The sequence below is a fragment of the Channa argus genome, chromosome 15, assembly GCF_033026475.1.
Source record: "Channa argus isolate prfri chromosome 15, Channa argus male v1.0, whole genome shotgun sequence".
Lineage (NCBI taxonomy): Eukaryota > Metazoa > Chordata > Actinopteri > Anabantiformes > Channidae > Channa > Channa argus.
In genome coordinates, this window is record NC_090211.1 from 6897209 (window position 1) to 6912224 (window position 15016).

General features: G+C 40.9%; 2 protein-coding genes across 4 annotated transcripts; one reads left to right on the forward strand and one right to left on the reverse strand.

Annotated features, from left to right (window-relative positions):
• Positions 1 to 5979: 5979 nt before the first annotated feature.
• On the forward strand, positions 5980 to 7363 carry cox6a2 (cytochrome c oxidase subunit 6A2). Its single transcript, XM_067476889.1, has 4 exons — positions 5980 to 6137; positions 6547 to 6619; positions 6880 to 7022; positions 7119 to 7363. The coding sequence occupies exons 2-4, from the start codon at positions 6547 to 6549 to the stop codon at positions 7206 to 7208; spliced, it is 306 nt and encodes a 101-aa protein (XP_067332990.1). The 5' UTR covers positions 5980 to 6137; the 3' UTR covers positions 7209 to 7363.
• A 652-nt stretch (positions 7364 to 8015) lies between these two features.
• On the reverse strand, positions 8016 to 15001 carry armc5 (armadillo repeat containing 5). 3 transcript variants are annotated; one of them, XM_067476872.1, is made up of 8 exons: positions 14641 to 15001; positions 13941 to 14344; positions 13828 to 13858; positions 13586 to 13696; positions 12218 to 13112; positions 11322 to 12124; positions 10718 to 10850; positions 8016 to 10083 (listed from the first exon to the last, which is right to left on the reverse strand). In XM_067476872.1, exons 2-8 carry the CDS (start codon positions 14331 to 14333, stop codon positions 8568 to 8570), a joined length of 3882 nt encoding a protein of 1293 aa, XP_067332973.1. In that variant the 5' UTR covers positions 14334 to 14344; positions 14641 to 15001; the 3' UTR covers positions 8016 to 8567. The 3 variants fall into 3 exon arrangements, with proteins under 3 accessions (XP_067332973.1, XP_067332971.1, XP_067332972.1); XM_067476870.1 differs by having other exon boundaries at positions 14541 to 15001; XM_067476871.1 differs by having other exon boundaries at positions 13941 to 15001.
• Positions 15002 to 15016: the final 15 nt, after the last annotated feature.

The following is a 15016-nucleotide window of genomic DNA, read 5'->3' on the forward strand; positions in this document are numbered from 1 at the left end:
GCACTAGAGCACTCAATGCAAACATCTGACTAAAGAACCACATATAATGGTTATGCTTTGATAAAGCCAGTTGTTTTTATGCCAAAGGAGGAAAACTTAAAGTAAGTCACATGTGCAGACCACCAATATCGTCTTCTCAGGTGGTATTAAGCATAAGACAATAACATTACCCACATCTGACTCATGACTCCTTTAACCATGATTGACCTTTAAACATTTATGTGCCTGCATGATTGACAAGTCCCTTGTAAAAAATTAGATTCATAAGGAGGTGTTTGATTTTTCAAGACAAGTAGCCAAAGGTCTTAAAAGAAGGGCTAATGGTGATTGAAGGCAAGGCAGAAGTGGGGCAGATTGTGTTGGCTCATTTACCCAGAAAACAGGGACAGCAGTGTCTGTGAAGACACATCTGGAGGGAGGTTTTACTGTGGTCTGTCATATTAGAAACACTGTGTGCCTCAATAAACACATAAAAATTACATTCTCTGTGTGCATTTCTACTGTGTTTACAATATGTGTCCTGACTAGTTAACATTTAACATGTCAGTGGAACATGTCAGTTGTTTTGCTTCATCAGACTTACCACATAAGCTAAAAACATTTTTTGAGAGTGATGTGTCCTTCAACAGAAATAAATTCATGCAAAGTAGTGGATATAGATTTTAGATCTCAAGGAAGGTGTGGATAGACTGTGTAGATTTGCGATGTGGATGTATTTTTAATAGAAATATTAAAAAATGTATGGCAGTATGAGCCTAATGTGTGCTAAAATGTCCGCATGGCACCTATCTGTTGATTTACCCTAATGTGTTACAGTATTCTTCTGGTGACAGATGAATAACTTTTATTTCTACAGTGAGTCTCAGCTTTAACATAACTACAGACTGGGGCATAATAGGTGAGAGCACAATCACCAACAAAAACTGTATTAATAAACGCTTCAACTGAACCCAATTATATTTAGTTTTCTTGGGAAATACCTGAACCGGATTACATGAACTTATGTCTATTATGTGTATTTTCTCAATATGAAGTTGACTCACTAGGTGGTTGGTGGTTATAAATACAAATATACAAAAGAGAAAATGTTTTAAAAGTCATTATTAGGTAGTGATATCTGGTGAATTGAATTCTGAATAAAATGTGCACCTCTACTCACTTTAATTCTGAATAAAATGTGCACCTCTACTAAATCTCTAGATTCATGAAATTCACACTGGGGAAATAAACAGCTTAGGTCTGAAAAAAAAAAACACATACACTGGTAAAATGATCGCTATTCCCTTCTTTAGACTTTAGTCTTACATTTATCATAAGTTATTTTCCTTCAGCCTGGGGACTGGAAAAATTTTGTCTGTTGGAGGTTTTTGGTTTTTCTACTCCCAGCTTCTGAAGCACTGTGAGCCAACTTCAGGGGGGCTCAATATTAGTGTTCAGGTCCATGTAGCATATCCAAATTGGGGGAAGAACGCAAAGACCTACAGATGTCAGATAGTGGCAAGTAGAAAACTCTGCTTAGAATACATTAACATCCCAGCCAAAGCAATACATTTGGGTTTTGAAGCTATTGTGCTCCATGTGACTCAGAGAAGATGGCTGTAACCATCTCTAGGCCTGTAAAACCCGTTAGTAGTACTGCAAGGCAAGCTAAAAATGGACTGTATGCATGATAAGTCATTCTCACACCTTATAAATGAATCGCTTGATACAGTTAATGTTAGGAAAACAGATGTGAGTGTTTTGTAAAGTGGCACAAGTCAGACAAGCTGGGTGTCAGCCTAAAGTGACATGGCTGCAGTTACGGTCAAGACATTGATTATGCATGTGGACCACATGTGCAGAGCCATCAATCACCCACAACTGGATTACCTACAGTGCTCGACATGTGAATTGCCAAAAGTGGCCAACATCTAGATTCTTTAATGTGTGGTTAACTTGTTGACTACCGAAAGTGGCCCAAGTTTAAATTTGCTTAAATTGGCTTACATCTGTAATGCTGAAAGTGGCCCTCATGCAGAGTCCCAAAAGTTGACTCCAACTGTATTGTTGAGTGTGGACCACATCTGGATTGCTGAAAGTAGTCTACATAATAAAACCCAAATCTGGCCCATACATTTCCAGAACCCATGTGAGTCACATCTTGATTGTGTAAAGTGGACCATACAATAAAACATAGATTGCTCAGATGTTACCAAAAAAGGTGTTTTATTTATAGTATAATATGTACAATATGCCGTAAGTTAGCCAGAGTGGGTGTGAGGTTTAAGTGGCCTACTAGGTAAATCCAGATATTTTCCAATTGTTATAAAAAAACATTTGAGCAACATGTTCCCTAGTACCCTAAACTGGCTGTGCTTAATGTGCCGGACTTAGTAAAAAGTAAAACTACATTGCAATGAATGCAATGTAGATCTTAAAGGGGATCAATAAAGTATATATCTATCTTTCTATTTGCTCCAGATGTGGACAGCATGGTGGTGGACCGCGAGAAGGTTGAGGGTTCCCATCACCGGCCGGCTGTGGCCTTTCTGTGTGGAATTTGTATAATCTCCCCGTGACTACGTGGGTTTTTTCCAAATACTCTTGCCTACCACAGTGCATGTTAGGGTGCTTGGTGACCCTAAATTGTCTGCAGGTGTGAATGTGAGTGTGAATAGTTGTCTCTCTGTGTTGGCCCTGAGATAGGCAGGTGACCTGTCCAGGGTGTACCCCGCTTCTCGCCCAATGAAAACTGGGACATAAAACAGGATAAGCAGTTAAGATAATGTATGTTAATAAAACAAAGTGGGCCATATCTTAACAGTCGTAGAAAGCCAAGCTGGTGTGAGTCTATATTGGCCCATATAATAAATGTAAATGGGCCCAAATGTTACATGCAGGCAAAATCTGGATTGTCTAAAGTGGACCACATAATTAATTACACATATTTGGTTCAGATGCTACCAAATGGTTGTACAATCATCAACACATGTGTCCTTCCACCTTCAGATGCAGTAGATAATGAGGTACATATCCAATTATGGGGGGACAAAAAAAGATAACAGCATCCATAGCCATTCTTAGTTTCCATAACAATTTTTTTCAAACTACATGAATTAAGATTTATTAGTTATCAGGTCTACTTATTTTTGTTTTACTCTTTACATGGCTCTGAACATAGAGTTAATATCATGAGGTGTTACATGTTTAAAGTAGTTTATACTGGTTTGTTACCATAACAACTGTTAAACGTCAGGGTCCCTTGGACTCCTGGTTCCCTATGCCTTGCAGGGGCAGAAAGGGCAGACTTCAGCCCAGCTGTCAGACTTTAAGCATCCACACTGTAAATATTAGACACTGAGCTCCTGCTCCATCTACAAGCAGCTCTGTCTTCCCAGGACAGTGTATGGAAGTTTCCACTGGCTCCAAATCTCCTGTTGTCTCACTCTCACTGGGACAATATTGATGGTGGATTCTGACTCCTCATGATTTGCGAAAGTGTCTGCAGGCAGGGACCCAGTTAAATGTACACTGTAGCTGAACACTAAACACTGCGATAAGGCAGTTGTCCTGACCACAGGGTCAGTGGTTTGATTCCTGGTCCCTCCTGGCTATGTGTCAAAGTGTCCTTGGTCAAGACACTGAAACCTAAGTTTCACCTGGTGGGTCAGGTGAGCCTTACATGGCAGCCATCACCATCAGTGTGTGTGTGTGTGTGTGTGTGTGTGTGTGTGTGTGTGTGTGTGTGTGTGTGTGTGTGTGTGTGTGTGTGTGTGAGAATGGGTGAATCACAAGCTGCATTGTGAAGTGCTAAGGATGACAGTGTTACATAAGTGGACATTTACCATTTACTTTAGTGCAGACCAAGCCAGCAATTAGCTGTCTGAGGCTAATATGTTGCTATTACAATATTCGTGTGTAGATACTGAGCTGAGGTTCATACTGTATTTTGCTCTTTTTACTTTTCTCTTATGGATTCTGTTCGTAGCATACGCAATGGGATACATTACTAATTTAGTTCCTTTTTTAATTATACTTTATTTATCCCTTCAATGAAAAAAAAATTTCACCTTTCTCCATTGTCACATCTGGACCACAACCCTAGCTTGTTTATGTTGTTGCCATTAACATTTCAATGTGTTTAAGGAGTTTTTTCCAAAACTGTAAACGAATGTCTAGTATATCAGTTTCATCTAGTAAACTGACACTTCAGTTTGTCAACTATCCAGCTTGACTGGAGTTTTAAAAGTGCCTAGACTAGAAAAATGGCTAGAACTACCATGACATCTCTGAATGAGGATGTGAGCTGCTCTGACGTGAATGCAGTGCAAGTGCCAAAAAAAGAGAGCGAGAGCCAAAGATTTACAAGTAAGAAATAAATGAACAAACTGTTAAGGTGGCTGTCCAACATCACACAGACTTACTGCTTTGCACACAATCTATAGTTGTCTTTGTTTTGGCATGAAATACAGACAGGGCGAATGAGTGTTAAGGGACCCGGAGGGTGAACCAATCTGAGCTAATTTTACACACCTTTTAGGAGCTTTGAAATATTTATAGGTGGTGTTGAAAAGGGTATAATAGGATAGAGTCATAATATGCAAAAAATTGAAGGGTGTATTTATGTATTCAAATATCCTTAATTGATACATCACTCCTGTGCTGTATATATAGTCAGGTCCTGCAGGACATGTGCAGGGTGTTGCATGTTGTCCCTCGCCATGTCTACCTAACAATATACGAATGAGCACACAGTCCTGAAACTGACATGGGGTTTAAAATCTGCCCACAATAACACAGGTGCTAGACATTCAGACTGGCTGCTTGCATGATGGGCTGACATCACCTCTGGCTCTGGCTTCTGTTTGCACTGCAGGCTGAAACAGCCCAGACAGAGACTTGTGGTTTTACTAATGGAGCTGAGATTCTTGTACAAATTAATGAATTTAAACTTAAGAGTAGCATGGAAATTTACTTTTGCCATATTCTTTTCAGGTCACCCATCTATCTAAGGGCCAACAGAGACACATACACAGAGAGACAACCATTTACAGATACAGACAGTTCAGAATCATTAATTAACCATAACACGCATGTCTTTGGACTGTGGGAGGAAACTAGAGTAGACATAGAAAACCCACACAAGCACAGGGAGAACATGCTAACTCCACACAGAAAGGCTGGGGTCGGCCACGGACGCAAACCTTCAACCTTCTAGTTGTGAGGCAGCAGCGCTAACCACTCCAGCACCGCGCTGCCCTATTGCATTAGTCTACGTCAGTACATTTGTTTTATTTTTTCAGTTATGGATTAATAGTAAACGTTGAGGTTCTGTGCAGATCCATTTGCTGAAATCCAAGTGTATAATATGCTACGTTTAAAGGTTAAACTGGTCCAACTCACCCACTGCAGATATCTGGCTGTTTAACGCAAATGGAATGGTTTTGCATTTGTTTTCTCCCTGCAACGTCACCCCCATCTGGTGGACAGTCTGTGTTAAGATAAAAAGTGAATATAAAAGTTTGTTTTTCCTTTGTGTAACACTTAAGTGAAGTCTTGTTCTCCAAACTAGATTATAATTTAAAGAGTGGAATGAGTGGACACTACCCCACACAGCACCCTGAGGCCTGGTTTAGGACCTATTGCATATATTTACTTTACACACAAGAGATATCAGTGTCACAGGACTGCTTTACAAATATGGGTTTAAGTCTAAAATATTTACATTCATGGTATTTACATTTATGATATCACCATCTGTGACCCACAACTGAGTTGCAGGTACATTTAGTAACAAACTACGAGGCAGGACTGACTTTGACTGCTTTTCTGCAAATAAAACTGAGAACCAAGACATTTATAACTTAAAAAAAAAAGAATATCAGTAGTAAACGAGGATTAATCAGTCAAACACCGAATGCCCTTCAGAGCACAAGCAATCTCCTCCCATATCTTCTCTGTCACATATCAGCCCGCCTTTGCACTTGCCCAAATATAAACTAAAAGATTCTTGGCAGAGAGACAAGTTGCAATGGGGAGGAGTCAGACACACGAAGTTCAGCTCAGGACAGATTAAAGGACAAACAAGCATGAAGGTGTATTTGATCGAAAAATAAAAGGATAGTGGAGAATTTTGTTTATTGCCTGCTGAAAGAACAGTAAGTTTTACCTGTTTTCTTTGTATATTTGCTAAAAGAGAATTACAGTTCTACTCCTGAATGCTGCAGCACTAGTAGGCCTGGCCTCGAATCTAGCTGTTTTAAAAATATTGTTTCTTTTGTAAGGGGACCTGGGGATGATTTTGACTGAAAAGGACTTTTTCATAAATTATTTTTTTTTAAATGATTGTACTCTTTTAAAATTACATTATTTGAGGCATTGATTAGTTTTTTTGGCCACAAATACATAGCAGCAATAACTTGGGTCATTTTGTACACATAATATTGAAATGTATTGTCACTGTCATATCATACGCCACACAGAATGTGTATTCAAGTGTGGTATTAACGCTTTTCAATATACCTGCAAATGTTAATGAAAGTCTTTCTTTCCTTTTGACCTCTGCAGATGTCTGTGTCTCCAGTTGCCTCAGCCGCTCGTCGGGTACTTGCTGCTGCGTCACATTCAAGCCATGATGGAGGTCAGTGTGCATTTACTGACCCATCTAACCACATACAACCAAAATGTATCGAAACTTCCAGACTTGGAGCTTTGCTTCTAAAGTTGAATATTAACTAAAAGTCTGCAAAGCTGGCAGCCAGCTGCACATTCACACTCTTTGGCAAATAACCAGGAAATGTATTTTAATACTGAAATGGGCTCTTTACAGAGACAGCAGCTATAAGTTATTTCTCAATTAGCTCCATAGTTATTGACATGTATTTTCATTGTTTTCCACAGTTAGGACCTGGAAGATACTGACCTTCATTTTGGCCCTTCCTGGTGTTGGTGTTTGCATGGCCAATGCCTACATGAAGATGCAGGCCCATTCGCATGAGCCACCAGAATTTGTGCCATATGCTCACCTGCGTATCCGCACAAAAGTAAGCCTCAACTTGCCTGCACCTCTATTTTCCTTGAATGTGGACAAAGTAAATGATCATTTCCCCACTTGTGTCGTCTTTATTGCCTCTTTCCAGAAATTTCCTTGGGGCGATGGAAACCACTCTCTGTTCCACAACCATCACACCAATCCTCTGCCAGAAGGCTATGAAAGCTCCCATCACTGAGTGGGCTGGTCACATTTATCAGCTGTGTTGTTCTGCATGCTTAAAAAAGAAAGTTTGTCTGCAGTGTACTTGGCTTAATTATACTGATCAAGGGGCCAAGCAGCACGGCCATCAAGTGGTCTAAACAGACAGGAATAAAACCACTTTGTGTTGTATTACAATGAGTTCCATTGCATTTTTTTAATTGACAGTATACAATTGAATCAGCGCTCAAGTCTTACCTCAAAAATTTAAGACTTGAGCACTGTATGGCCAAAAATGCATTAGACTATACTGAGCTCAAGAGTTGCTGCAGAATGTACTGCTGTTTATTGCGGTGTCTTCTTTAATAATAAAATTAGGGGTCACCAAAGTCAGACATATATAAATCCTGCACATAGGATCTTTAAAGGATATTATACTTAATATTTTTATCAACAAATCCCCAACCTCCTTAAACCTTTCTCTGACTTCCCTATATTGAAACATTTCTCTGCATCTAGGTGAAAAACTCCTCCAGATGACATCAGCAGGAGAGATGATATCATCTGGAGGAGCTCTTGAAAGGCAGGTACACTATGATTACAAACTCCATAGTAGGAGAGAGCAACAAGATGACATACTCTGAAATGAAGTTCCTCCAAGTGATGTCATCTAGAGGCCTTTTATAGCTAAAAGTAGAGAGATGATTTAATATTCAAAGGGGAGTTTGATGGGATTTATGTACATGTACAAGTTCAAAATCAGTGATGGCGTCCTTAAAAGGCACACACATTACTTTGCTCATTCTGTATACACTCACTCCACAAACAAAAAACAAAGGCAAAGTCACCTTCCAACAATATATTTAGTGGCTTAAATTTACGGAACAGGTGAAACCTATACACTGTATATCTGTTATTCCATATTTCCATGTACAAAATAAACAACTGGTTCCTTGAACCCTGATAATTCAAGTAGGTTCAGGTCAATGACATAATTGTCAAATGCACTTCAGACATCTGCTTAGACCTATTCCTAAATTAAAAAAAAGTGTCATTACACATTATTCAAAATAAAATTATGCCATGCTGAGACGTTCTACAGTTTATCAATTTACACCAAAACCAAATAGAAATGCATGTGTCTAAATTTTGTAAATAAATCAGCAGTCAAGTTCTGTTAGTAAAGAAGAAGTTCATACAGGTTTCTCACATATTTGTGGAGTAATTACAACCTGCAATTGTGCTACATACTACCATCTATTTGACAGTACAAGCGCAGGTTATAAAATTAATACAATGCCAACTTTTCTACAAGCATGTATAATAACAAGTTCTCTCTGACGTCGTTGGTACCCCTAAACTTCTTCCACCAGTCTCTCCAGTCAATTTTTCTATTTCAGCTCAAAGCTACTTTGGCCAGACTTACTAGGTCCTGTTTCAGAGTCTCTGTACAGTCGGCCTCTCTTGCTAGTCTACGAAGGCAATCACCAGCAAGACAAGATGATGAGAATTGCCGAGGACAGTCCTGACAGCCCAGCAATAGAGACAGGCAGGCCCGACCCAGTGCTGGGTAGTTGTAGTGCTGGGAAAACCAGTATACCTGTGGGAGAAGAGCAGCCAGGACCCGGCCTCCTCTGCCAGCCGCTGAGGAGAAACGAGAGTAATGACCCTCTGATTTTGGCTCTGAACTTTTCATCGAGCTCTTTGGTCTTAACGTCATTTTTTCAAGATCAGGTGATTTGTCTACTACAGATGCACAGCGAGCTTTTGAAACTGAAATAAAACTTTTGATAGTCTTCTGATCTGAAATTACTGAAATTCCTGTGGACTTTCGAAGTTTTTCGACTGTTCCAGCAAAAGGTGGTTTCTTATTATCTGTTTTTTGTAGAGAACGGGTTGGTTTCTTCGTCTGACCTGGTACATTTTCTGTTTGCATCTCAAAACCAGTTTTGAGCTCTAGCTCAGATGTTCGATTAGCCAGGTTCTCCTCTGCTGACTCGAGGAATTCTTGGTCCATTTTAGATACTGTCTTTTCAGGGCTGTTTTCTGCTGGCGCTGAAGCAACTTGACTAGAAGTGTTGGTGGAGCAGGACAAAAGAAGAGACAAACAGAGAGCCTCCAGCTCTTGCTGCAGATCGGTCACCAAAAATCTGCATGCCCCAATCATCATCTCACCCAATGGTGTTTTCTGGAAAGTCAAGATATTTGTTGAGTGTTCATCTGTCTCCTTTTGGAAGAAATTCAGCCCTTCAAGGACCAAGGTGTTCAAAACATGACACTGTCCGCTCCTCTCTCTTTCATCCATTTTCCTTATACTTTCTGTGTTGTTTGTGAGGGGACACCCATGCAGGTAATGCAATACTGGTAGCAGCATACCTGTGCTAACATCTTTAATGTGGATGGCTTCTTCTGTGTTATTGTGAGCTTCTCCAAATCCACCTTTCAAGAGAGCCCTGAAGTATTCAGAGCCAACTCTGTGTGTTCCCTCCACCCCAGCCACAGTGTCTCTGTTTGCTGGAAACTGAGTCCCATTGTCTAGCAGCAAGAGAAGGTCAAAGTCTGAGACACCGTAAGGACAGATGTCGGCTAGACGAGGCTTTTTTGAGAGAGGGGGTGAAGCTCTGTCAATTGTACAAGGTGACTGTGTTGCAACTGGCTGTATATGTTTTTTAATGAACTCGGATTTAATGCTAGCTGTCAGGGTGGAGAGACATCCTATAAGGAGGGAGAAATACAGCGAGTGGACGTGAGAGGTCAAGCCTGAATGTGGTGAATGAAACAAGTCAGAGAGCAGCTTTCCACATTCAGTTGGGTTATCTTCATCCATGTCATCACCCTCATTGCCAAGTGGCTGCAGAGCCAAAAGCAGCCCACCATTGTCCAGAAGAAGTTTCTTCAATAGGAATTTGTTGCTGTTGAAGAAAGCACACATCTTTAAAAAGGACATATCTCAGAAAGCATTCACACAATCCATCTTTACCATAGCAAAAGTATTAGCCGGGGGAGGAACAGTACCTACTGTTTGCCGGACACAGTTCTTGGGAGTTACACTCTAAGGGTTACATTTTTCATTACTAGACCAGAGAGTCATTTTTCCTTATACTTTAGATGCTGTACAGACCAAATCCTAAACAAGCTGTGGTTTCCATCTAACAACTCTATTATGAAGCTCCATTCAATATTTTAAGGAATATAACTTTTTGATTTTAAACATATTGCTAAAAAGTTTTAAAGACCGGTTTTTACTTTGTGGGCAGGTCCAAATGAAGTGAAGGACTCTAAATACATTGTGATAGCACTTACTGTGATATATACTATATGTAAAAATGTCAATCTGATATATAATGGAATACCTTTGTAATGGCATATATAAATACAAAAATATCCACTAAATGACATAAAAACCCTTGACTGCAGTAGCAGAAAAACTACACTTAAGATCACTAAATCTAAATAGAAGACGGACAAACATTTTTATGGAAACCTATACCTTTCAAGTAATTTAATGTCAGTTTCTAAGCTCAAACTAATTTATGTAGTACTCACCTGCAGATAAGTGGCAGAGACAGTGCACAGTTCATCTTGTCTGACTCAGATCCTGATAACATCAAATGGGCCAGAACCCCAGAGCCAAATCCAGACTCACACTGGACTCGCAGATTACTGAGAAGAGAGACACCTACACAGATTGGAAAAACATGATTAGAAGGTGCAAAAATAAAACACCCATACTCTGCTACATGTATAAAACGTCATTTCTGAGAATTTTTAAAAGCAGAGGTGCACAAATCAACCCTTTCTCAACAATCAACCAATGTCATTTTAATAGGACCAAGTGTCCACCAAATCTTATACATGTACCATATTGCAGCTTGTCAGTATAAACTTCTGTCATTCTGTGTTTTGTTATAGCCACGGTGCACTGCTGACTGAGTTTTCAGTCACATATCTGGTATCATGTTGCCTTTTATTATACAGCAAATATTTTAAAATAGGATAAACTTGGTGGCAGCAGATACCCTGCCAAAAGAAGCTTAAAATTGCGGAAATTATACAATTTAACCAATGATAACAATACAAGATTAATATATTTAATACAAAAATAGCTTTTATAGGGCAAATGTTCCACATTATTACATATTTGTCTCACCCAGCTGTTTAACTTTATCTTTCACTCTGTCTGCTTGACTTTCCTCTTTCTCAGACCCCCTCTCTCTCTGGCAGAGATGATGATTAATTAGTGCTACAGAGCCAGTCCGGACCAGTGCCTCCAAACAGTTTGGGTTGCAACTCAGCCGGCAAAGCATACGGAAGCACCTGCTGCTGGGATCCTGGTGTCGAGTGAGGTAGTAGAGCAAGCCCAACATGACATCTGTGCTGACCAGAGCAGCACTTGGGTCGGTGGCATGGGAGAAACGGGACAGCAGTAGCAAGATGGGAGACTCGGCTGTCCAGGGTTCAGGGTGATAAGGGTGGTGGTAAGCCATCGGGCGAGGAACAGAGGGAGGGGTATCAATGGTGACCTTTGTCAAACAAGCTGCTGAATGACCTCGCTGCCTCCTTCTGTGAGGAGATGAGAACTTTGATGGACAGACAGGAGTTTGAGCAGTTTTAGTGGGAGAGGAGACAGCAATGGAAGTCGGCTGGATTAGGGATGTGACTGCACTGAGAGAATGAGGACTAGAGGGAGGTGGCTCATTGATTTTCAATGACGACAGTTGGGGCTGAGGTGAAGAGGATGCAAGGGAAGGCTGCGCTGCTTTTTTAACCAAAGAAGCAGTAGGATTACATGAAGACGGATTTTTAAGAGAGCAATTAGAATAGGGGTTTGGCGATGAGGTTTGAGAAGGTGAAGACAATGGGATCTGAAGACTCCCCCATTCTCCCTCAACACTAGAGGAATCCAGCAAGTCCCCCTCAGAAGAGATCAATCCCTCAGCCACCAACCAGGACCTGGAGAAAGAAAGAGCAATACAAATAAACAACAACATAATAATACATTGATTCACTACGAAAACAAAGAAGGAATCATTTCATTTTCCATACCTGAGACTTAGAAAGCTTGAGGAACATAGACCTTGCTCCCTTCCAGCTTCCTCTTTCCTGTAGCCCTCAGGAGGAGGAATATCAAAGGAATCAAAACATGACGAGGGCATTAGTTCAGTGGGTGACATGCTGGAGGAGATACTCATATCCATCTTCTCAGCAAATAGTTCCTCTCCCTTGGTGAGCTCAACTAGTCTTGCAACCAGCAGAGGGACCAACCCTAACTCTTGCAACTGCTCCATGGCAGCTTCATCAAAAACAAAGTCAACACAGGCCAGGATAGCTAGTCGAGAAAGGGGATGATTCCGATGAGCAGACAAAAAGCCAATAAGCACATCCAATCCACCATTCTCCTTCACTTTGGCCCGATTGACTGCTTCCTTGCAGCACAAACACAGTGCCTTAAGGAAGACTCCAGACTTCAGTGGGTCCTTCTTGACTTCCTCTGTGAACTTTTGAATTACCCCAAGAGATCCCACCAAAGGACGCAGGCAGCCCTGGGAGCACATGTTAGCCAGAGTTTTCAATGCCAGCTCTTCAAAAAATTTACCAGACTCCCCAGATGCCATGACACCAAGCTGAGCGAGGACCCCAGAACGGGACACCTCCCTGGCACATTCAACACCACAGCCCCGCGTCAGTTCATGGAGGGTCCTGAGCACCACTCGCCTCAGCCCCTGGGGATATTCTGGAGCAATAAGGGGGGCAAGGGCAGATAAGGTACCTTGGGTGAGCAGTGACAGGCGGTTAGATGGCGTATCTGACAGGTATAGGAGGGCCCGAGCAGCCGACTGAGCACATTCCAGTTTAGGACAGGATTCTTTGGGTGGAGCAGCAGTGGGAGAAGATGGGCTGGAGGAAAGAGAAACACAGAGGAGAAGAAGGGGAACACCACCTGTATGGCAGAAAAAGAAAACAGTTTATAACTCAAGGACAAGAAATATCACTTTGGCCATCAGTTTGTAAATTGATATTTTTATTTTTTAGCGTGATTTTTAAAAATTATCTTATGAAGAGATTAACAGTAAATATTTTTTTCATTGTCAGTAAGGATAGTGAAATTTAACAAATATTGCAGTTTTAGCAACGAGTTACTCTGAGCTTCAGAAAAAAAAAAATTATCTTGTCTTGTTGGCAATTTCCTAGTGTAGATGTCTTCTACTAGAATTCACAGTATGTACAGGCTGACTAATAGATTCATTTGGCACAGCCAAATCCCACCTGCCTAAAAAGATACAATGCATACATGCTTAATCTTTGAAACAAACAGGTAGCGTACGCATTATTTTGCAGATTACTACTATGCAGCTTCATAAACGTAACTATTTCACCAAGCTGCATCTGATTTTAGAGCGTGAACATAATTACCAGCCGAGTGAATGAGCGTTGAGCTTTCTGGATCCATGGCCAAGTTTCCCAAAGCGCGAGCTGCTCGGTTCTGAACAGTCTCCAGAGCTACATTTCTCTTCAGGATCTCGACTGAGAGAGAGATTTTTTTTTTAAAGATCAAATGCCATTCATTGTGAGAATTTCTATATTAAAGACTAGTGTAGGAAATAAAATATAATTTGAAGATCAAATTTGTCATACATATTTAAATCACAACCCACCAACAATATTTATTCCACCGAGCTTGCGAACCTGTAGTAGAAAACATTTTAAATGTGATTAAAGTTGATAAATACACACTCCCTTTATTTCTTAGTCTTGTTTTTTATCTCACCTCTACACGAGTCTCTATTTCAGTGCAGCAGTTGGCCAAGATGCTCAAAGCCAAGTCCAGTGTTTTTCTTGAGCACTCTGGATATTTAAGCAGGTCCAGCAGGGGCCGTAGACCCCCTTTGGTTCTGAATCTGGCAATGCCAGCTTTGTCCCCTTTTATGTGCTGTGTCCGGATAGCAACCAGTGCTCTCCACTGAAAGATTCTGAACCTCTTATCCATGTCTCTGCCACCAACTAAGTCAACCTTGCCATTTCCCTGATGCTCAGCCCCTAATCCGGGTTTGGAGAGGTGACCCAAGCACCAGGTCAAAGAAGACTCAGGTGATGATGAATGTCCTTCTCTGGAAGGCGCCCGAGAATGTTTCCAGTCACCTTGCAAAGGTGAAGCGGCCATCGTCTTTTTGTCTGGCAGGCAAAGTGTTCACTTAACGTTATCTTAACGTTACTTTCCCTCGTCTCAGTTTAGACAAATATTACAATCACAGTGGCGCATCACTGGAGGTTTTCATTAAAATACTGAGAAATTAATTGTAAACATTGTTCTTTAATTTTAGCTTGTTCGCTGCTCACTGCTAATCAAAATGTGCGAGATTTTACTTACTGTGTTTAGCCCATGTATTTATCAAAGTTTCTGCAAGGGAAACATTCTGGTGTGGCCACAAAACTACAGATACCAGCATGAAAAAGAAATTTAGTACCACCTGATGCCGCGCTTGCTGACGGGAGATGGAGTCCAACAGCTCCGGTCCACACCCTTAAAACAGGCCTACATCGTGAAAAGGCCGGAAAATCGTTATTCTGCGTGATGGACGTGTATTTGCTCAATGTAACATATTTTGGCACTTCAAATGACGAAAAAAAACTCTATTTGATCAATGTTTTTTACAACAGGCCGAATAATTTTTGTGCAACAAAATGCAATCGTCTATGTTAGCCGCTAACGCCATCTTTAGCCAAACAACAAAACAGGGGCTGTTGAGGGAAGGCGCAGGGAGTAAAGAGGTGTGTCGGTTAGACATCTGACGGGATTCGTAGTTCAAACATCGCCGCTTTACACCCCTCGTAGCGCATTTCTTC

Excerpts from the sequence above, each read along its gene's own strand:
- cox6a2 (XM_067476889.1), top strand. The coding sequence starts at position 6,547 with ATGTCTGTGTCTCCAGTTGCCTCAGCCGCTCGTCGGGTACTTGCTGCT. Across the intron at positions 6,620-6,879 it reads ACATTCAAGCCATGATGGAG|TTAGGACCTGGAAGATACTG; the intron begins GTCAGTGTGCAT and ends TGTTTTCCACAG. Across the intron at positions 7,023-7,118 it reads ACCTGCGTATCCGCACAAAA|AAATTTCCTTGGGGCGATGG; the intron begins GTAAGCCTCAAC and ends GCCTCTTTCCAG.
- armc5 (XM_067476870.1), bottom strand. The coding sequence starts at position 14,619 with ATGCTGGTATCTGTAGTTTTGTGGCCACACCAGAATGTTTCCCTTGCA. Across the intron at positions 13,697-13,827 it reads CGGTGGAATAAATATTGTTG|TCGAGATCCTGAAGAGAAAT; the intron begins GTGGGTTGTGAT and ends TCTCTCTCTCAG. Across the intron at positions 12,125-12,217 it reads TCAAGCTTTCTAAGTCTCAG|GTCCTGGTTGGTGGCTGAGG; the intron begins GTATGGAAAATG and ends TTCTTTCTCCAG.